General features: G+C 44.1%; 1 protein-coding gene across 1 annotated transcript in view; it reads right to left on the bottom strand.

The window, feature by feature from the left end:
- Nucleotides 1–13746, bottom strand: part of LOC121285059 (insulin-like growth factor-binding protein 2) — a 35623-nt gene extending 21877 nt beyond the window's left edge. Inside the window, exon 1 of the mRNA XM_041201183.1 lies at nucleotides 13548–13746. Within this exon, the coding sequence (XP_041057117.1) occupies nucleotides 13548–13746 (199 nt within the window). The remainder of the gene's footprint in view (nucleotides 1–13547) is intronic.
- Between the last annotated feature and the right edge of the window lie 316 nt (nucleotides 13747–14062).

Below are 14062 nucleotides of genomic sequence, written 5' to 3'. Positions count from 1 at the left end.
TCAGAGGGCAGTCAAGAGTTAACTGCATTTCCATTTTAGGACAGGAGATGAAAAGCTGGTTCAACAAGAAACTTAAGGGGCAGCTTAAAGGAGGAGGGAGATCCAGAGACATCTAGATAGGAAATCCCAGCGCTCAGGGCCCAGGAAGCTTAAGACATCACCATCAATGATGGAGCGATGGAAATCATGATGCGTAAGAGGCCAGAATTAGAGGCGGGTTCTGAAGAGGTCATACAGACTCTCGAAACCTTAACTCTGTCTGTCTCTCCACAGATGCTGCCAGACCTGCTCAGCTTTGCCAGCATTTTCTGTTTTTATTTCAGATTTCCAGCATCCGCAGTATTTTGCATTTATCTTGGAGGGTTGTGGGGTTAAAGGGGTTTCCAGCGATTGGGAGGGGTAGAACCATGGAGGGATTGAAAGGAAAAGGGTGAGAATATTAAATTGAGACCTAGGTTCACCAGGAGTCAAGGTAGGGCAAGTACAGAGGTGATAGGGGAAATGGACTGTGCGAGGTAGGACCAGAGTTTTTGATAATCTTCTGTACAAAGGGTAGAATGGGGGAAACCAACAAGAGATGATTAGAATAGTCAGGTCCAGAGGTAACAAAGGCATGAAGGAGGGTTTCAGCAGATGAGCTGAGGCAGGGACAGAGTCAGGTGTTTTTTTTTTATACATTAATGGGATGTGGGTGTCACTGGCTGGGCCCAGCATTTATTGCCCATCCCTAGCTGCCCTTGAGAAGGTGGTGGTGAGCTGCCTTCTTGAGCCGCTGCAGTCCATGTGGTGTAGGTACACCCACAGTGCTGTTAGGGAGGGAGTTCCAGGATTTTGACCCAGCGACAGTGAAGGAACGGCGATATATTTCCAAGTCAGGATGGTGAGTGACTTGGAGGGGAACTTCCAGGTGGTGGGGTTCCCATCTATCTGCTGTCCTTGTCCTTCTAGATGGTAGTGGTCGTGGGTTTGGAAGGTGCTGTCTAAGGAGCCTTGGTGAGTTCCTGCAGTGCATCCTGTAGATGGTACACACACTGCTGCTACTGTGTGTCGGTGGTGGAGGGAGTGAATGTTGAAGGCGGTGAATATTATGGAAAAAGAAATAGGCAGTTACTGATGATGCAAATATGTGGTCAGAAGTTTATCTCGGGTTAAACTATTTTTCCGTACGTTTGCATGTGGCACCAAGGTTGCAAACTGTCCGGTTTATTCTGGGATAATAGTTAGAAAATGGACTTTATGACAGGGACTGAAGACAATGGCTTCAATCTTCTTGATATTTAACTGGAGAAAATTTCTGCCCAGCCAGTACTGGATGCCAGGTAATCAGTGTGAGAAATCAGACAGTGGAGAGGTCAAGAGAGAGGTGGTGGCAAGGTAGAGGTTGAGTGTCATCAGCAGAAATAATATCTCCTTATAGTTATTTGGTGGTACAGAACTTGAGTACCTGCTGAAAAAGCTTTTCATCTTGTAACCATCTGGAAAGATTCGCAAGAATACCAATGGTAAAGGAAACAACAATTTATACTGCATGAGAAGAGAGGGCTGATTGTTTGGCAAGTGCACTCAGGTTGGTAGGGGCACTGCCATGGAGAATGCTCCAGACAGTTAATTGCCAAGCTTTGGTATAAATTCAAACCAGGCAAGTCGACTCCAGTCAAGGCATTGCCCTGGGGAATAGACCAGGGAATGGCTGTCCCCCAAGTTTGCTTAGTCAAAAAATGCATGGACATACTCCTTCTGTCTGCAGAGGACAGTTCCTGTTTGTGAATATATGTGGCTTCTAGCATGTGTCAGTGAGCCACACAGCGAGCCCAACTGATAATCTTAAATTGGTTGTCAGTGTAATTCTTAGCACACTCAGGATTGTTTAGTAAGTATCGTCCAAATGCAGAATCACATCTAATGTTGGACTCTGTGTTTTGAGTTTTGCAAGTATGGGCTGGTTGGGTACAGTCTGTACCCTGTCCAATGTGAACAGCGGCTGGCACAGGCTGTTTGATACGATCCGCCAGTCTTTGGGGACATACGGCCTACATACCTAACATCACACTGACACTGAAATTCATATACCACATCACCCATTTGTGTGATAGGCAGAATGTCTTTTTGGCTTGATGGCAGCATCCTGTTAATGGTGAATACCACTCGTGTTGCTACTGCATAGTAGCAGCATGAAACAGCTAGCTTCACCTGTTGTTCCTGAGGTAGACTGGGCGCCTTTTTAGGGCTGAAAGTGGTGGCCCTAGACCATTCATGATTTTGTGTCAATATAGCGAGTAATCATCTGATCAGGGTAGTCATTATATCGCAAGAGGGATTTAATACGCCCTATTTCAGCATCAAGATTAAATGGTGAATAAATAGCTTGGGCCCTATTTACAAGGTTGCTGATCAGACCAATCTGTGGAACTGTAAGAATCCCAATGTGTATATTGACCAGTGAAAGTCGGCTTGCGGTAGACAGTGGTAGAGAACCCCCAGCAGATTTCTCAACTAGTACGTCAAGGAAGGGGAGTTCATTTGGCTGCCCCATTTCCAAGGTGAATTTGAGCACAGGATGAAGTCCATTAATGTACCGCTCAAGGAAGCCACAGACATTTGCACCACTATATCACGGTGATCTAGACACATCACCATTGTCTGAATCTGTATTCATTGAACTTACGAACTCACCAATGCGTGGAGTTGAGCTCAGTTTTAATGACACCATGTATGTCCAAATAGATAGTGTTGCCATGGGATCCCCTCTAGCCCCAACTTTTGCTAACATCTCCATCGGTTTCCACAAGAAACGATCTTCAACGGAAAAACCCTTAACCTCCTACTCCTTGCATATTTCCAATACGTAGATGACAGGTTTGTTATATTTGATCCACAGCTGCATGTAAGAATTTCCTTACAAACCTTAATGGCCTCCATCCTGTTCTCAAATTCACCTTTGGAATGGAGCAAATAAGCTCTCTTTCCTTGATGTGCCTGTTGAATAATCTTCCAATGGGTTCTCTACTACTGTCTACCACAAGCCAGCCTTCACTGGTCAGTTTATGTGTTGGGAGTCCACTTGCCAACCAATCAGCACCCTCTTCTCATGCAGTAGAACTTGTTGTTCCTCTTTGAGATTTGATACTCTTGTGATTCTGTCCTGATGAGTGCAAGACAAAAAGCTTTAACAGCATGTCTCTTTCTCAGCAACATTCAGGGTCTCCTAATGTAGCTCCTGTGAAGCACCTTGAAACCTCCTACCTTGTTAAAGCTGCTGTAGAAATGTAAGCCGTTGTTGTTGGGTGTGCCTTTACCTATTCGGTCATGGGGAAGGTAGTCTCGGTTTATTTAATCCGAGCGTGTGTCAATCTCTATCTGATACAGATAGCTAGGGCCTTCACTGTGAAACTTCTAGTGTCTCCACACTGGGAGAAAAACCACCCAGGTCTGCGTTCCTTATTGGAGGTTCCCAACTACCTCTCAAACCCAACTGTAATGACCAGCTCCAAGACTGGGAGAGGGAACTCACAAGGTGCCAACATTTCTCCAGCCAACATTTGGACAGAACAAGGCCACTCACCGACTGAGAATTTCAATTCTCAAATTATTTCCCAATAATTATTTGTAAAGCGACAATGACCACCATGAGCTATGCTTCCAGAACAGAAGCACAGTGTATCCTTTAAAAGAGAACATTCTCGGGATGCATATCTCACTGGCAAGGCTAACATTTATTGCCCATCCAAAGTTACCCTAAGATGGTGGTGATGAGCTGTATCCTTGAACCATGGGGAGCAGGTTTGATACAGACTGACCACTTCATAGGCCAGTTAAGAGTTCAGCATATCAGTGTGGGATTGGAGTCACATATAGTCCCAGACTGGGTAAGGATGGCAGATATCCTTCCCTAAAGGCCATTAGTGAGCCAGCTGGGGTTTTATGACAATCTTCTCGGTCATTTACACTGAGGCCCAGCTATTCATTTCCAAACATTTCGAATTCAATTCCTCCTATTTCCACATTCATCACATCGTCCAAATTCACCCCTGTCTCAGCTCAGCGGCTGCTGAAAGCCTCCTTTGTTACCTCTCGACTCGACCATTCCAATACAATCCTGCTGGTCACCCACATTCTACCCTTGATAAACCTGAGGTCATCCAAAACTCTGCTTCCCATGTCCTAACTCACAGCGAGTCCTGATCCCCATCACCGCACCACCACCCCCCACCCCCTTCCTCGCTGGCTGACAGTGGCTCCCAGTTAAGCAACATCTTGATTTTGAAATTCTCATCCTTGTTTTCAAATCTCGCCATGGCCTCACCCCTCCCTTTCTCTGTAATCTCCTCCAGACCCACAACCCTCCAATGTACCTGTGTTCCTCTAATTCTGGCTTCTTGTGCATTCAAAATTATAATTGCTCCACCATTGGTGTCTGTGCCTTCAGTTACCTGGGCCCAGAGCTCTGGAATTCCTTCCCTAAACCTCTCTAATTCTCCTTCCTCCTTTAATAACCACTTAAAGCCTCCCTCTTTGACCAAGCATTTGGTCATTTGACCTAATATCTCCTTAAGTGACTTGGTGCCATATTTCATTTCATAATGTTCCTGTGAAGCACGTTGAGGACGTTTCATTATGTGAAAGGCGCTATGTAAATACAATGTTTTGTTGTCAATTCAATTCTAAATCTGCAGACACTGGGATTTGAACTCACATTCTCCAGATTACTGGCTCAGAAAAATAACCAGTGCACAATCGTCCAATACCTGGGACACTGGTCAATCCAAGGTCAGGTGAGGGCGATTGTAAACACTGGTGAAGTTTATTAAGAGGCAAGAAGGGTTGCGGTCACACTAAGCAACACACTCTTTTTGAACAGGAATCATGCAAATACTGAGGGAGGGAGATAGCTACTCTGGCTGGAAATAGTCAGTAAAATTGAAGTTCTTTTTGTGAAGGCTGGTACAAAGTGCAGCTTTTACTCAGGCCCCAGCACAACACTCAATTCGCAGTAAACAAGGTAAAAATATGCTCTCAATGTTCGAAAAAAAAACTGTGCTGGCAGGGAGCAGAAAGTCAGGTCATAAAACTTTAAGGGTTTCTAGGAAATATCGCAGGGAAAAAAACTCCCTGAGCAAATGCGAAACAGATTTCTTTGTTAGTTCCGTGACCCTCTTTTCTCCTTACAGAAAACATTCAGCACTGAGATCCTCCCAAGTGTTATTCTTTTTTTAAACAAAGGCAAAGGTTGAAAAGTGAAAACAAACTTTTGAAATTGATAAACTTGAAAGTTTGAAAAAGTGCAAAACTCTTTGATACGTTCTGTCTTCCTGCAGCCTGGCTTAAGGCAAAATCATAAAGAATCACATGATTTTACAGCACAGCAGGAGGCCATTCTTCCCATCGTGCCTATGCTGGGGCTTTGAAAGAGCTTTCTACTTAGTCCCAGCGGGCCGGAAGATTGGGGGGAATTTGAGAAACCAGTGTCATGTCCATAAGGCATGAAAAAGATCATAAATTGTTTAAACTAACATACGAACAAGGAGCAGGAGGAGGCCATTCAGTCCCTCGAGCCCTCTCTGTCATTTAATAAGATCATGGCTGACCTGATAGTAACCTGAAATCTGCATCCCACCTACCCCACCCCCTGATAACCTATCACCCCCTTGCCGACCAAAAATCTGTTCATCTCTGCCTTAACGATACTCAAAGACTCAGCTTCCACCACCTTTTCAGGAAGAGAGTTCCAAACACTCTCAAACCTCTGAGTGAAAAAAATTCTCCTAATCTCTGTCTTAAATCAGCAACCCCTTATTTTTAAACAGTGACCCCTAGTTCTAGATTCCCCCACAAGAGGAAACATCCTCTCTGCATCCACCCTGTCAAGACCCCTCAGGATCTTAAAGGTTTCAATCAAGCCGCCTCTTCCTCTTCTAAACTCCAGCAGATACAAGCCTAACCTGTCCAACCTTTCTTCATAAGATAACCCACCCATTCCAGACATTAGTCTGATAAACCTTCTCTGAACTGCTTCCAACATGTTTACATCCTTCCTTAAATAAGGTGACCAATTCTGTACACAATATTCCTGATGTGGTCTCACCAGTGCCCTGTATAACTGAAGCATAACCTGCATATTCAATTCCTCTCGCAACAGATAATAATGTTCTACTAACTTTCCTAATTACCTGCTGTACCTGCATACTAACCTTTTGTGATTCATGCACTAGCACACCCAGATCTCTCTGCAGCTCAGAGCTCTGCAATCTCTCACCATTTAGGTAATACGCTTCTTTTTTATTCTTCCTGCCAAAATGGACAATTTCACGTTTTCCCACATTAAACTCCATTTGCCAGATCTTTGCCCACTCACTGAACCTATCTATATCTGTGTGTAACCTCCTTATGTCCCCTTCACAAGTTATTTCCCTACCTATCTTTGTGTATTCAGCAAATTTGGCAACCATCCCATCAATCCCTTCATCCAAGTCATTTATATAAATTGTACACAGTTGAGATCTCAGCACTGATCCCCATGACACACCACTTGTTACATCTTGCCAACCAGAAAAATACCCATTTATGCCTACTCTCTGCTTCCTGTTAGCTAGCCAACTTTCTATCCATGCCAATATGTTACCCCCTACACCATGAGCTTTTATTTTCTGCAATAACCTTTGAAGTGGCACTTTACCAAATGCCTTCTGGAAATCTAAGTACAGCACATCCACCAGTTCCCCTTTATCCACAGCACATGTGACTTCCTCAAAGAACTCCAATAAGTTGGTTAAACATGGTTTCCCTTTCACAAAACCATGCTGACTCAGCCTGATTACTTTGAGCTTATCCAAATGCCCTACTACAACTTCTTTAATAATAGCGTGTAACATTTTCCCTGTGATAGATGTTAAGCTAACTGGCCTGTAGTTTTGATATTTTCTGTCTCCCTCCCTTTTTGAATAATGGAGTTACATTTGCTAGCTTCCAATCTAATGGGACCTTTCCTGAATCTAGGGAGTTTTGGAAAATTAATACCAATGCATCAACTATCTCGTTAGATGCTTCTTTTAAACCCTAGGATGAAGTCAATCAGGACCCGGGCCCTTGTCAGTCCGCAGCTCCAACAATTTATTCAGTACCACTTCCCTGGTGACTGTAATTTTCCTGACTTCCTTCCCCACTTCCATTTCCTGGCTTACTGCTGCTTCTGGGATGTTACTTGTATCCTCGATAGTGAAAACTGATGCAAAATACCTGTTCAATCCATCTGCCATCTCCTTGTTCTCCATTATCAATTCTCCAGGCTCACTTTCTATAGGACCCATGCTCACTTTGTTAACTCGTTTCTTTTTTAATTATTTATAAAAACTCTCACTATCTGTTTTCATATTTCTGGTTAGCTTTCTCTCATACTCTAATTTTCCTTCCTTATTAATCTTTTAGTCATTCTTTACTGTTCCTTATATTCTGTCCAGTCTTCTGACCTGCCACTCGTATGTGCACAATTCTATGCTTTTACTTTAAGTTTGATACTATCTTTAACCTTTCTAGTTAACCATGAATGGTGTGTCTATCCCTTGGACTATTATTTATTGGAATGTATCTATTCTGTGCATTCTGAAATATCCCCTTAAATGTTTGCCACTGCATCTCTATTGATTTATCCCGTATCTTAATTTGCCAGCTCAACCTTCATGCCCCATAAATGCCCTTAATTAAGTTTAAAAACACAGTCTCAGACCCACTCCTCTCTCTCTTAAACTGAATGTAAAATTCAATTATATTATGGTTGCTGCTACTTTACTTCTGTTTATTTAAAAATGGACTTTGCTGGCCCAAAAATATAACTGCTACAGGTCAGAGCTTTTGTAAGTTGGCTACAATCCTGGAAATTTCCAACAGTAATTAGAGGGCAAAGCAAAACCCGCATCCTAGTGGAATCTCACACTTATCATTATAATCAATGAAACAAGGGAGCAGCAGCTGGTCAGTCTGTCCAGCCTGGATTTATAACAAAGAGAGAGCCATTGAAACTCGTTACACCTACAGGAGGTGCTAGCAGCACCATCTATCTCCTAAAGTGAACAATGCATTTGGACCAGGGCAATTGAAGCTAATTGTTAACCCGAAAATCACTGACCAATGAGCAACACCACATGACTGGAGCTCCTTTAGAAAGTTTTAACGTTATATTCCTGGTTCCCCAGGACACTCGACTGTCAACATCCAGCCCCTCAGCACCAAGACTGGTCTCCAGGCTGACAACAAAACCTGCCTCGAGTCCAAACCTCCTCGAAGCCTGGTTTTCTGGAAGATTCCTGCCATCAACTGTAGAGTGGATCTAGTCCCTGTAATAGAACCTCATCTTGCTGCTTCAAAGGAATTCTGCAACTCCAGCTAGCTTGGACCCCCTTGAACTTAAACTCTTACAAGAAGGAACCCTCACTGCACTCTGACATTCATGTGAATTAATATCCGTACCTTCAGGTTTTTTTGTTATTCCTGGCTGTAAAACTCTTCTTTCCTATTTCCTTCTTGTGTCCCTGTATGTGTTCTTATGTATGTGTGTATGTGTCTGTCTGTGTATATTTATGTGTGTGTGTGGGTGTCTGTGTATATATATATGCGTGTGTGTGCCTGTGTGTGTGTGTGTGTGTGTGTGTGTGTGTCTGTGTGTGTGTCTGTGTGTGTGTGTCTGTGTGTGTGTCTGTGTGTCTGTGTGTGTGTGTGTGTGTGTGTGTGTGTGTGTGTCTGTGTGTGTGTGTGTGTGTGTGTGTGTCTGTGTGTGTGTGTGTGTGTGTCTGTGTGTCTGTGTGTGTGTCTGTGTGTCTGTGTGTGTGTGTGTGTGTCTGTGTGTGTGTGTGTGTGTGTCTGTGTGTGTGTGTCTGTGTGTCTGTGTGTGTGTGTGTGTGTGTCTGTGTGTGTGTGTCTGTGTGTCTGTGTGTGTGTGTGTGTGTGTGTCTGTGTGTGTGTGTGTGTGTGTCTGTGTGTGTGTGTCTGTGTGTCTGTGTGTGTGTGTGTGTCTGTGTGTGTGTGTCTGTGTGTCTGTGTGTGTGTGTGTGTGTGTGTGTGTGTGTGTCTGTGTGTGTGTGTGTGTGTGTGTCTGTGTGTGTGTGTCTGTGTGTCTGTGTGTGTGTGTGTGTGTGTGTGTGTGTGTGTGTCTGTGTGTGTGTGTGTGTGTGTGTGTGTGTGTGTGTCTGTGTGTGTGTGTGTGTGTGTGTGTGTCTGTGTGTCTGTGTGTGTGTGTGTGTGTGTGTGTGTGTGTGTGTGTGTGTGTGTCTGTGTGTGTGTGTGTGTGTGTGTGTGTCTGTGTGTCTGTGTGTGTGTGTGTGTGTGTGTGTCTGTGTGTGTGTGTGTGTGTGTGTGTGTGTGTCTGTGTGTCTGTGTGTGTGTGTGTGTGTGTGTGTGTGTCTGTGTGTGTGTGTGTGTGTCTGTGTGTGTGTGTGTGTGTGTGTGTGTGTGTGTGTGTGTGTGCACGCACGCTTGTGTATATGTGTGTGTATTGTTGTGACAGCCATCCCCCCTGGGTTTGAATGTATGAATAAACAATACTTTTGAATTCACCCTAAAGAGAAATTGCTGTCAGTCATTTTAAAATTCACAAACATAGGGTTTGGGGAAACATGCCACAGTCTATTTCAAAAAATAAAACACCTCTGCTTACAGGCAGTGAGAAAAACAACTCTCTCCTAACTGTACACCAACAAAGGGTGACTATAAGAATAATAGAGGGAGAAATTGGAGTACGAGAGAAAACTAGCAACGAATATGAAACTAGACAGTAAAACATTCAACAAATATATATATATATTGGAAAAGAGTAGCAACAGAGAATGTTGGTCCCTTAGAGGGTTTTTCTTTATTCATTCATGGGACGTGGCTTCGCTGGCTGGGCCCAGCATTTATTGTCCATCCCTAATTGCCCCTTGAGAAGGTGGTGGGTGAGCTGCCTTCTTGAGCCGCTGCAGTCCATGTGGTGTAGGTACACCCACAGTGCTGTTAGGGAGGGAGTTCCAGGACTGTGACCCAGCGACAGTGAAGGAACGGCGATATATTTCCAAGTCAGGATGGTGAGTGACTTGGAGGGGAACTTCCAGGTGGTGGTGTTCCCATCTATCTGCTGTCCTTGTCCTTCTAGATGGTAGTGGTTGTGGGTTTGGAAGGTACTGACTAAGGAGCCTTGGTGAATTCCTGCAGTGCATCTTGTAGATGGTACACACACTGCTGCTACTGTGTGTCAGTGGTGGAGGGAGTGAATGTTTGTGGATGTGGTGTCAATCAATTGGGCTGCTTTGTCCTGGATGGTGTCAAGCTTCTTGAGTGTTGTAGGAGCTGCACTCATCCAGGCAAGTGGGGAATATTCCATCACACTCCTGACTTGTGCCTTGTAGATGGTGGACAGACTTTGGGGAATCCAGTTCAGTTTCTGATCAATGGTAACACTCAGGATGTTGATAGTGGGGGATTCAGTGATGGAAATGCCATTGAATGTCAAGGAGTGTTGGTTGGATTCTCTCTTGTTGGAGATGGTCATTGCCTGACACTTGTGCAGTGTGAATGTTACTTGCCACTTGTCAGCCCAAGCCTGGATATTGTCCAGGTCTTGCTGCATTTGGACATGGACTGCTTCAGTATCTGAGGAGTTGCGAATGGTGCTGAACATTGTGCAATCATCAGTGAACATCCCCACTCCTGACCTTATGATGGAAGGAAGGTCATTGATGAAGCAGCTGAAGATGGTTGGGCCGAGGACACTACCCTGAGGAACTCCTGCAGTGATGTCCTGGAGCTGAGATGACTGACCTCCAACAACCACAACCATCTTTCTTTGTGCTGGGTATGGCTCCAACCAGCGGAGAGTTTTCCCCCTGATTCCCATTGACTCCAGTTTTGCCGGGGCTCCTTGATGCCACACTCGGTGAAATGCTGCCTTGATGTCAAGGGCAGTCACTCTCACCTCACCTCAGGAGTTCAGCTCTTTTGTCCATGTTTGAACCAAGGCGGTAATGAGGTCAGGAGCTGAATGACCCTGGCAGAACCCAAACTGAGACTGGGAGGTTAATAATGGGAAGGAAGAAAATGGCAGAGACTTTGAACAAGTATTTTGTATCTGTCTGTTGTGTTTTTAAAATGATCTAAAGGCACCAATCACACAAGGGATGGGTAAACACATTGTGGGTTCATTTATTATGACTAGGCCCATGAGAACAGATATACAGAGGCCGAAAGCTTGAAGACAGCAACAGCAGAGCTGTGTGTATGTGTGTGTGTGAGAGAGTGAGTGAGGGAGTGAATGTGCGTGTGTGTACATGTGTATGTATATGTGTGTTAATGCATATGTGTGTATGTGTGTGTGTGTATGTGTGTGTGAATGAGTGAGTGCATGTGGGTGTGTGAGAGTGCGTGTGTAGCTGAGTGAGTGCATGCATGTGTATGTGTGTGTATTTGTGTATCTGAGAGTGTGTGTGTGTGTGCATCTGAGTGAGTGTGAGGGTGTGTGTGAGAGTGTGTGCATCTTTCTGAGAGAGTGTGTGCATGTGTGTGTGTGTGTGTGAAAGAGAGTGTATCTGAGTGTGCGCGTGTGTTTGTGTGTGTGTATATCTGAGTGTTTGTGTATCTGAGTTTGTGTGTGCACGTGTGTCAGAGTGCGTGTATGTATGCACGTACCTGGGTGCATGTGTGTGTGTGTTTGTATCTGAGTGCGTGTGTGCACAGATCTGAGTGTGTGTGTGTGTGTTTGTATCTGAGTGTGTGTGTTTGTATCTGAGTGTGTGTGTGTGTGTGTTTGTATCTGAGTGTGTGTGTTTGTATCTGAGTGTGTGTGTTTGTATCTGAGTGTGTGTGTGTGTTTGTATCTGAGTGTGTGTGTGTGTGTTTGTATCTGAGTGTGTGTGTGTGTTTGTATCTGAGTGTGTGTGTTTGTATCTGAGTGTGTGTGTGTGTTTGTATCTGAGTATGTGTGTGTGTGTGCCCTGTGCAAAAGCAAAACTAAGACAGGATCACATGACACACTTCCATTCTAGTGATGTCATGCTGCAACACCCTAAAGGCACCTTAAAGACACTCCCCACACCCTCATCCAAATAAGTATAGCTATTTACAATACATGTTCATGTTTACATAAGTGCATAGAACTACTGAACCTCTGCATCTCTAAAGGGGTAATCTGCTGGTCCACCCAGATCCTGTAATGGTAACCATGTCTGGAGGTTTCTACAATTGCTCATAATGATCTGGGGGATTGTCATTCTGGGATGTTGTTTCTGGTTGCATTTGGGATTTGGTCCTCAGAGCAATCGGACCGTACGATGGTTGTAGATCTGCAATGGATCTGATTTGTCCTCAGTTACTCCTCACTGTTGTGCCTTTGTGTGTAAAGGCTTCATGGGACCTTGGTTCTCAATAAATCCTTGTCCCCTCAGCTTGTTACCATGTACCCTCTGTGGGATCCTGGATGTGAACTTGTCCCAAATGTAAACTTGGTAATTCTGTCCCCGCCTTTATACCATACACGTTGGTCATCTTCTCTTACAGTTTTAAAAGTTTCTCTCTAGTTTCCGAGAGAGTAGAATTGGTAAGAGTAGATAGGTTGGTACGCACCGGTCTGCCAAACATGAGCTCTGCCAGTGATGGAACAATTGCACTTAAAGGTGTTGCTTTGAGATGTAACATTGCAATGTGTAGATCTTGCTTGGTCTGTCTACATTTGAGAATTAGGGAGTTCACCATGTGAATCATCCATTCAGCCAGGCTGTTAGATCCAGAGTAATGAAGAGAAGTAGTGTGATCAATATTCCACTTCTCATGCATATTCTGAAATGGTTTGCCAATAAATTGCTGACTGTTATCCGTAATGATCTCTCTAGACACACCAAACAAACTGAAAATAACAGTGTGTGTGCAGCAGTTGCATTTGATGTATTGTGCCATTGTCAAATAATGGGGTACTTGGTAAAGTCGTGGATGATGTCAATGCCATGGACATGAAAGAGGTTAGATGCAATTTTGGATCAAGGATGGGTAGGAGCTTCATATGGAATCAATGGTTCTTTGTGCTGACTTGGCACATGCTCTTTATATGCCTCTCACTTCTTGATGATGACTTCAATGTCATTGTTCATATCCGGCCAACAGACTGTCTCTCTTGCAAGTCTTCTCATCCAATTTATGCCCATGTGTGAGTGATGAAATTTTTGAAGAATATCAAGTTGCAAATATTCCAGTATGATGAGTTGTCCACTCTTAGAATCGACTCCCCAGGGAATGACTAACTCGTCCTGATAAGGACAAAATGGTTTCACGTGTTCATGGACATGCTGAATTGAATCAGACCTTCCTTCAATAATGGTTTTCCACTGTTCCTGTAGTGTAGAATCTTTCGCTGTTTCTTCTTTTAGTTGCTAGTATTTGTGTTACGCAGATCAGTTAACGGACTTGCATTCTCCTGCAAGCGTAACTGCAGCTCCCTTGAAACTGCCAATTTTGTGAAAATATTCTGGATATTTCGAGGTCATGAACTGCGGCGATGAGAGTAGTTTCTGAGGTTTGCCTGCCTTGTGAAGTCTGACTAATTCCATGGATTGTCACTAATGCGAGGTCACAGCTTGGCGGTAGACCTGCTACCACCGGGTCTTTCGTCTCCACTGTGTAGAACATCAGTGACAACCAGGAGGATTGATTGTACTTGCACTCCAGGACAATGGATCCAGCAAATGGAATGAGTGAACTGTTGGACACTGAGAGTTTCATTGCGATAGGTTTTCCCATGGTCCTCCATGTCTGCGGACACGTCTTCTGGAATTCATAGGGTAAAGATATTGGCACTTGCCCCTGTGTTAATCTTGGCCAATAACGAGCAGTTGTCAACTTTCTTAGGATAGGTAATTTGAATCTTGGCGAACATTTTGGACGATGTGATGGTATTTATGTTTTCCACGAGATTGACGGTGTGAAACGTGATCACCGCTCATGGTCTCATCGTGCACATTATCATCATTTCCTGTTTGTCAATCACCTCATGGATATGTTTCTGACCGGATACTGGGTGGTTATTCATATTGTTTGAAGGTACCCGTTGTGTACA

This window comes from Carcharodon carcharias, chromosome 12 (assembly GCF_017639515.1).
Source record: "Carcharodon carcharias isolate sCarCar2 chromosome 12, sCarCar2.pri, whole genome shotgun sequence".
In the NCBI taxonomy this organism is placed as follows: domain Eukaryota; kingdom Metazoa; phylum Chordata; class Chondrichthyes; order Lamniformes; family Lamnidae; genus Carcharodon; species Carcharodon carcharias.
The sequence above is the reverse complement of the archived record's forward strand: the minus strand, read 5'-3'. Positions and strand labels throughout refer to the sequence as shown.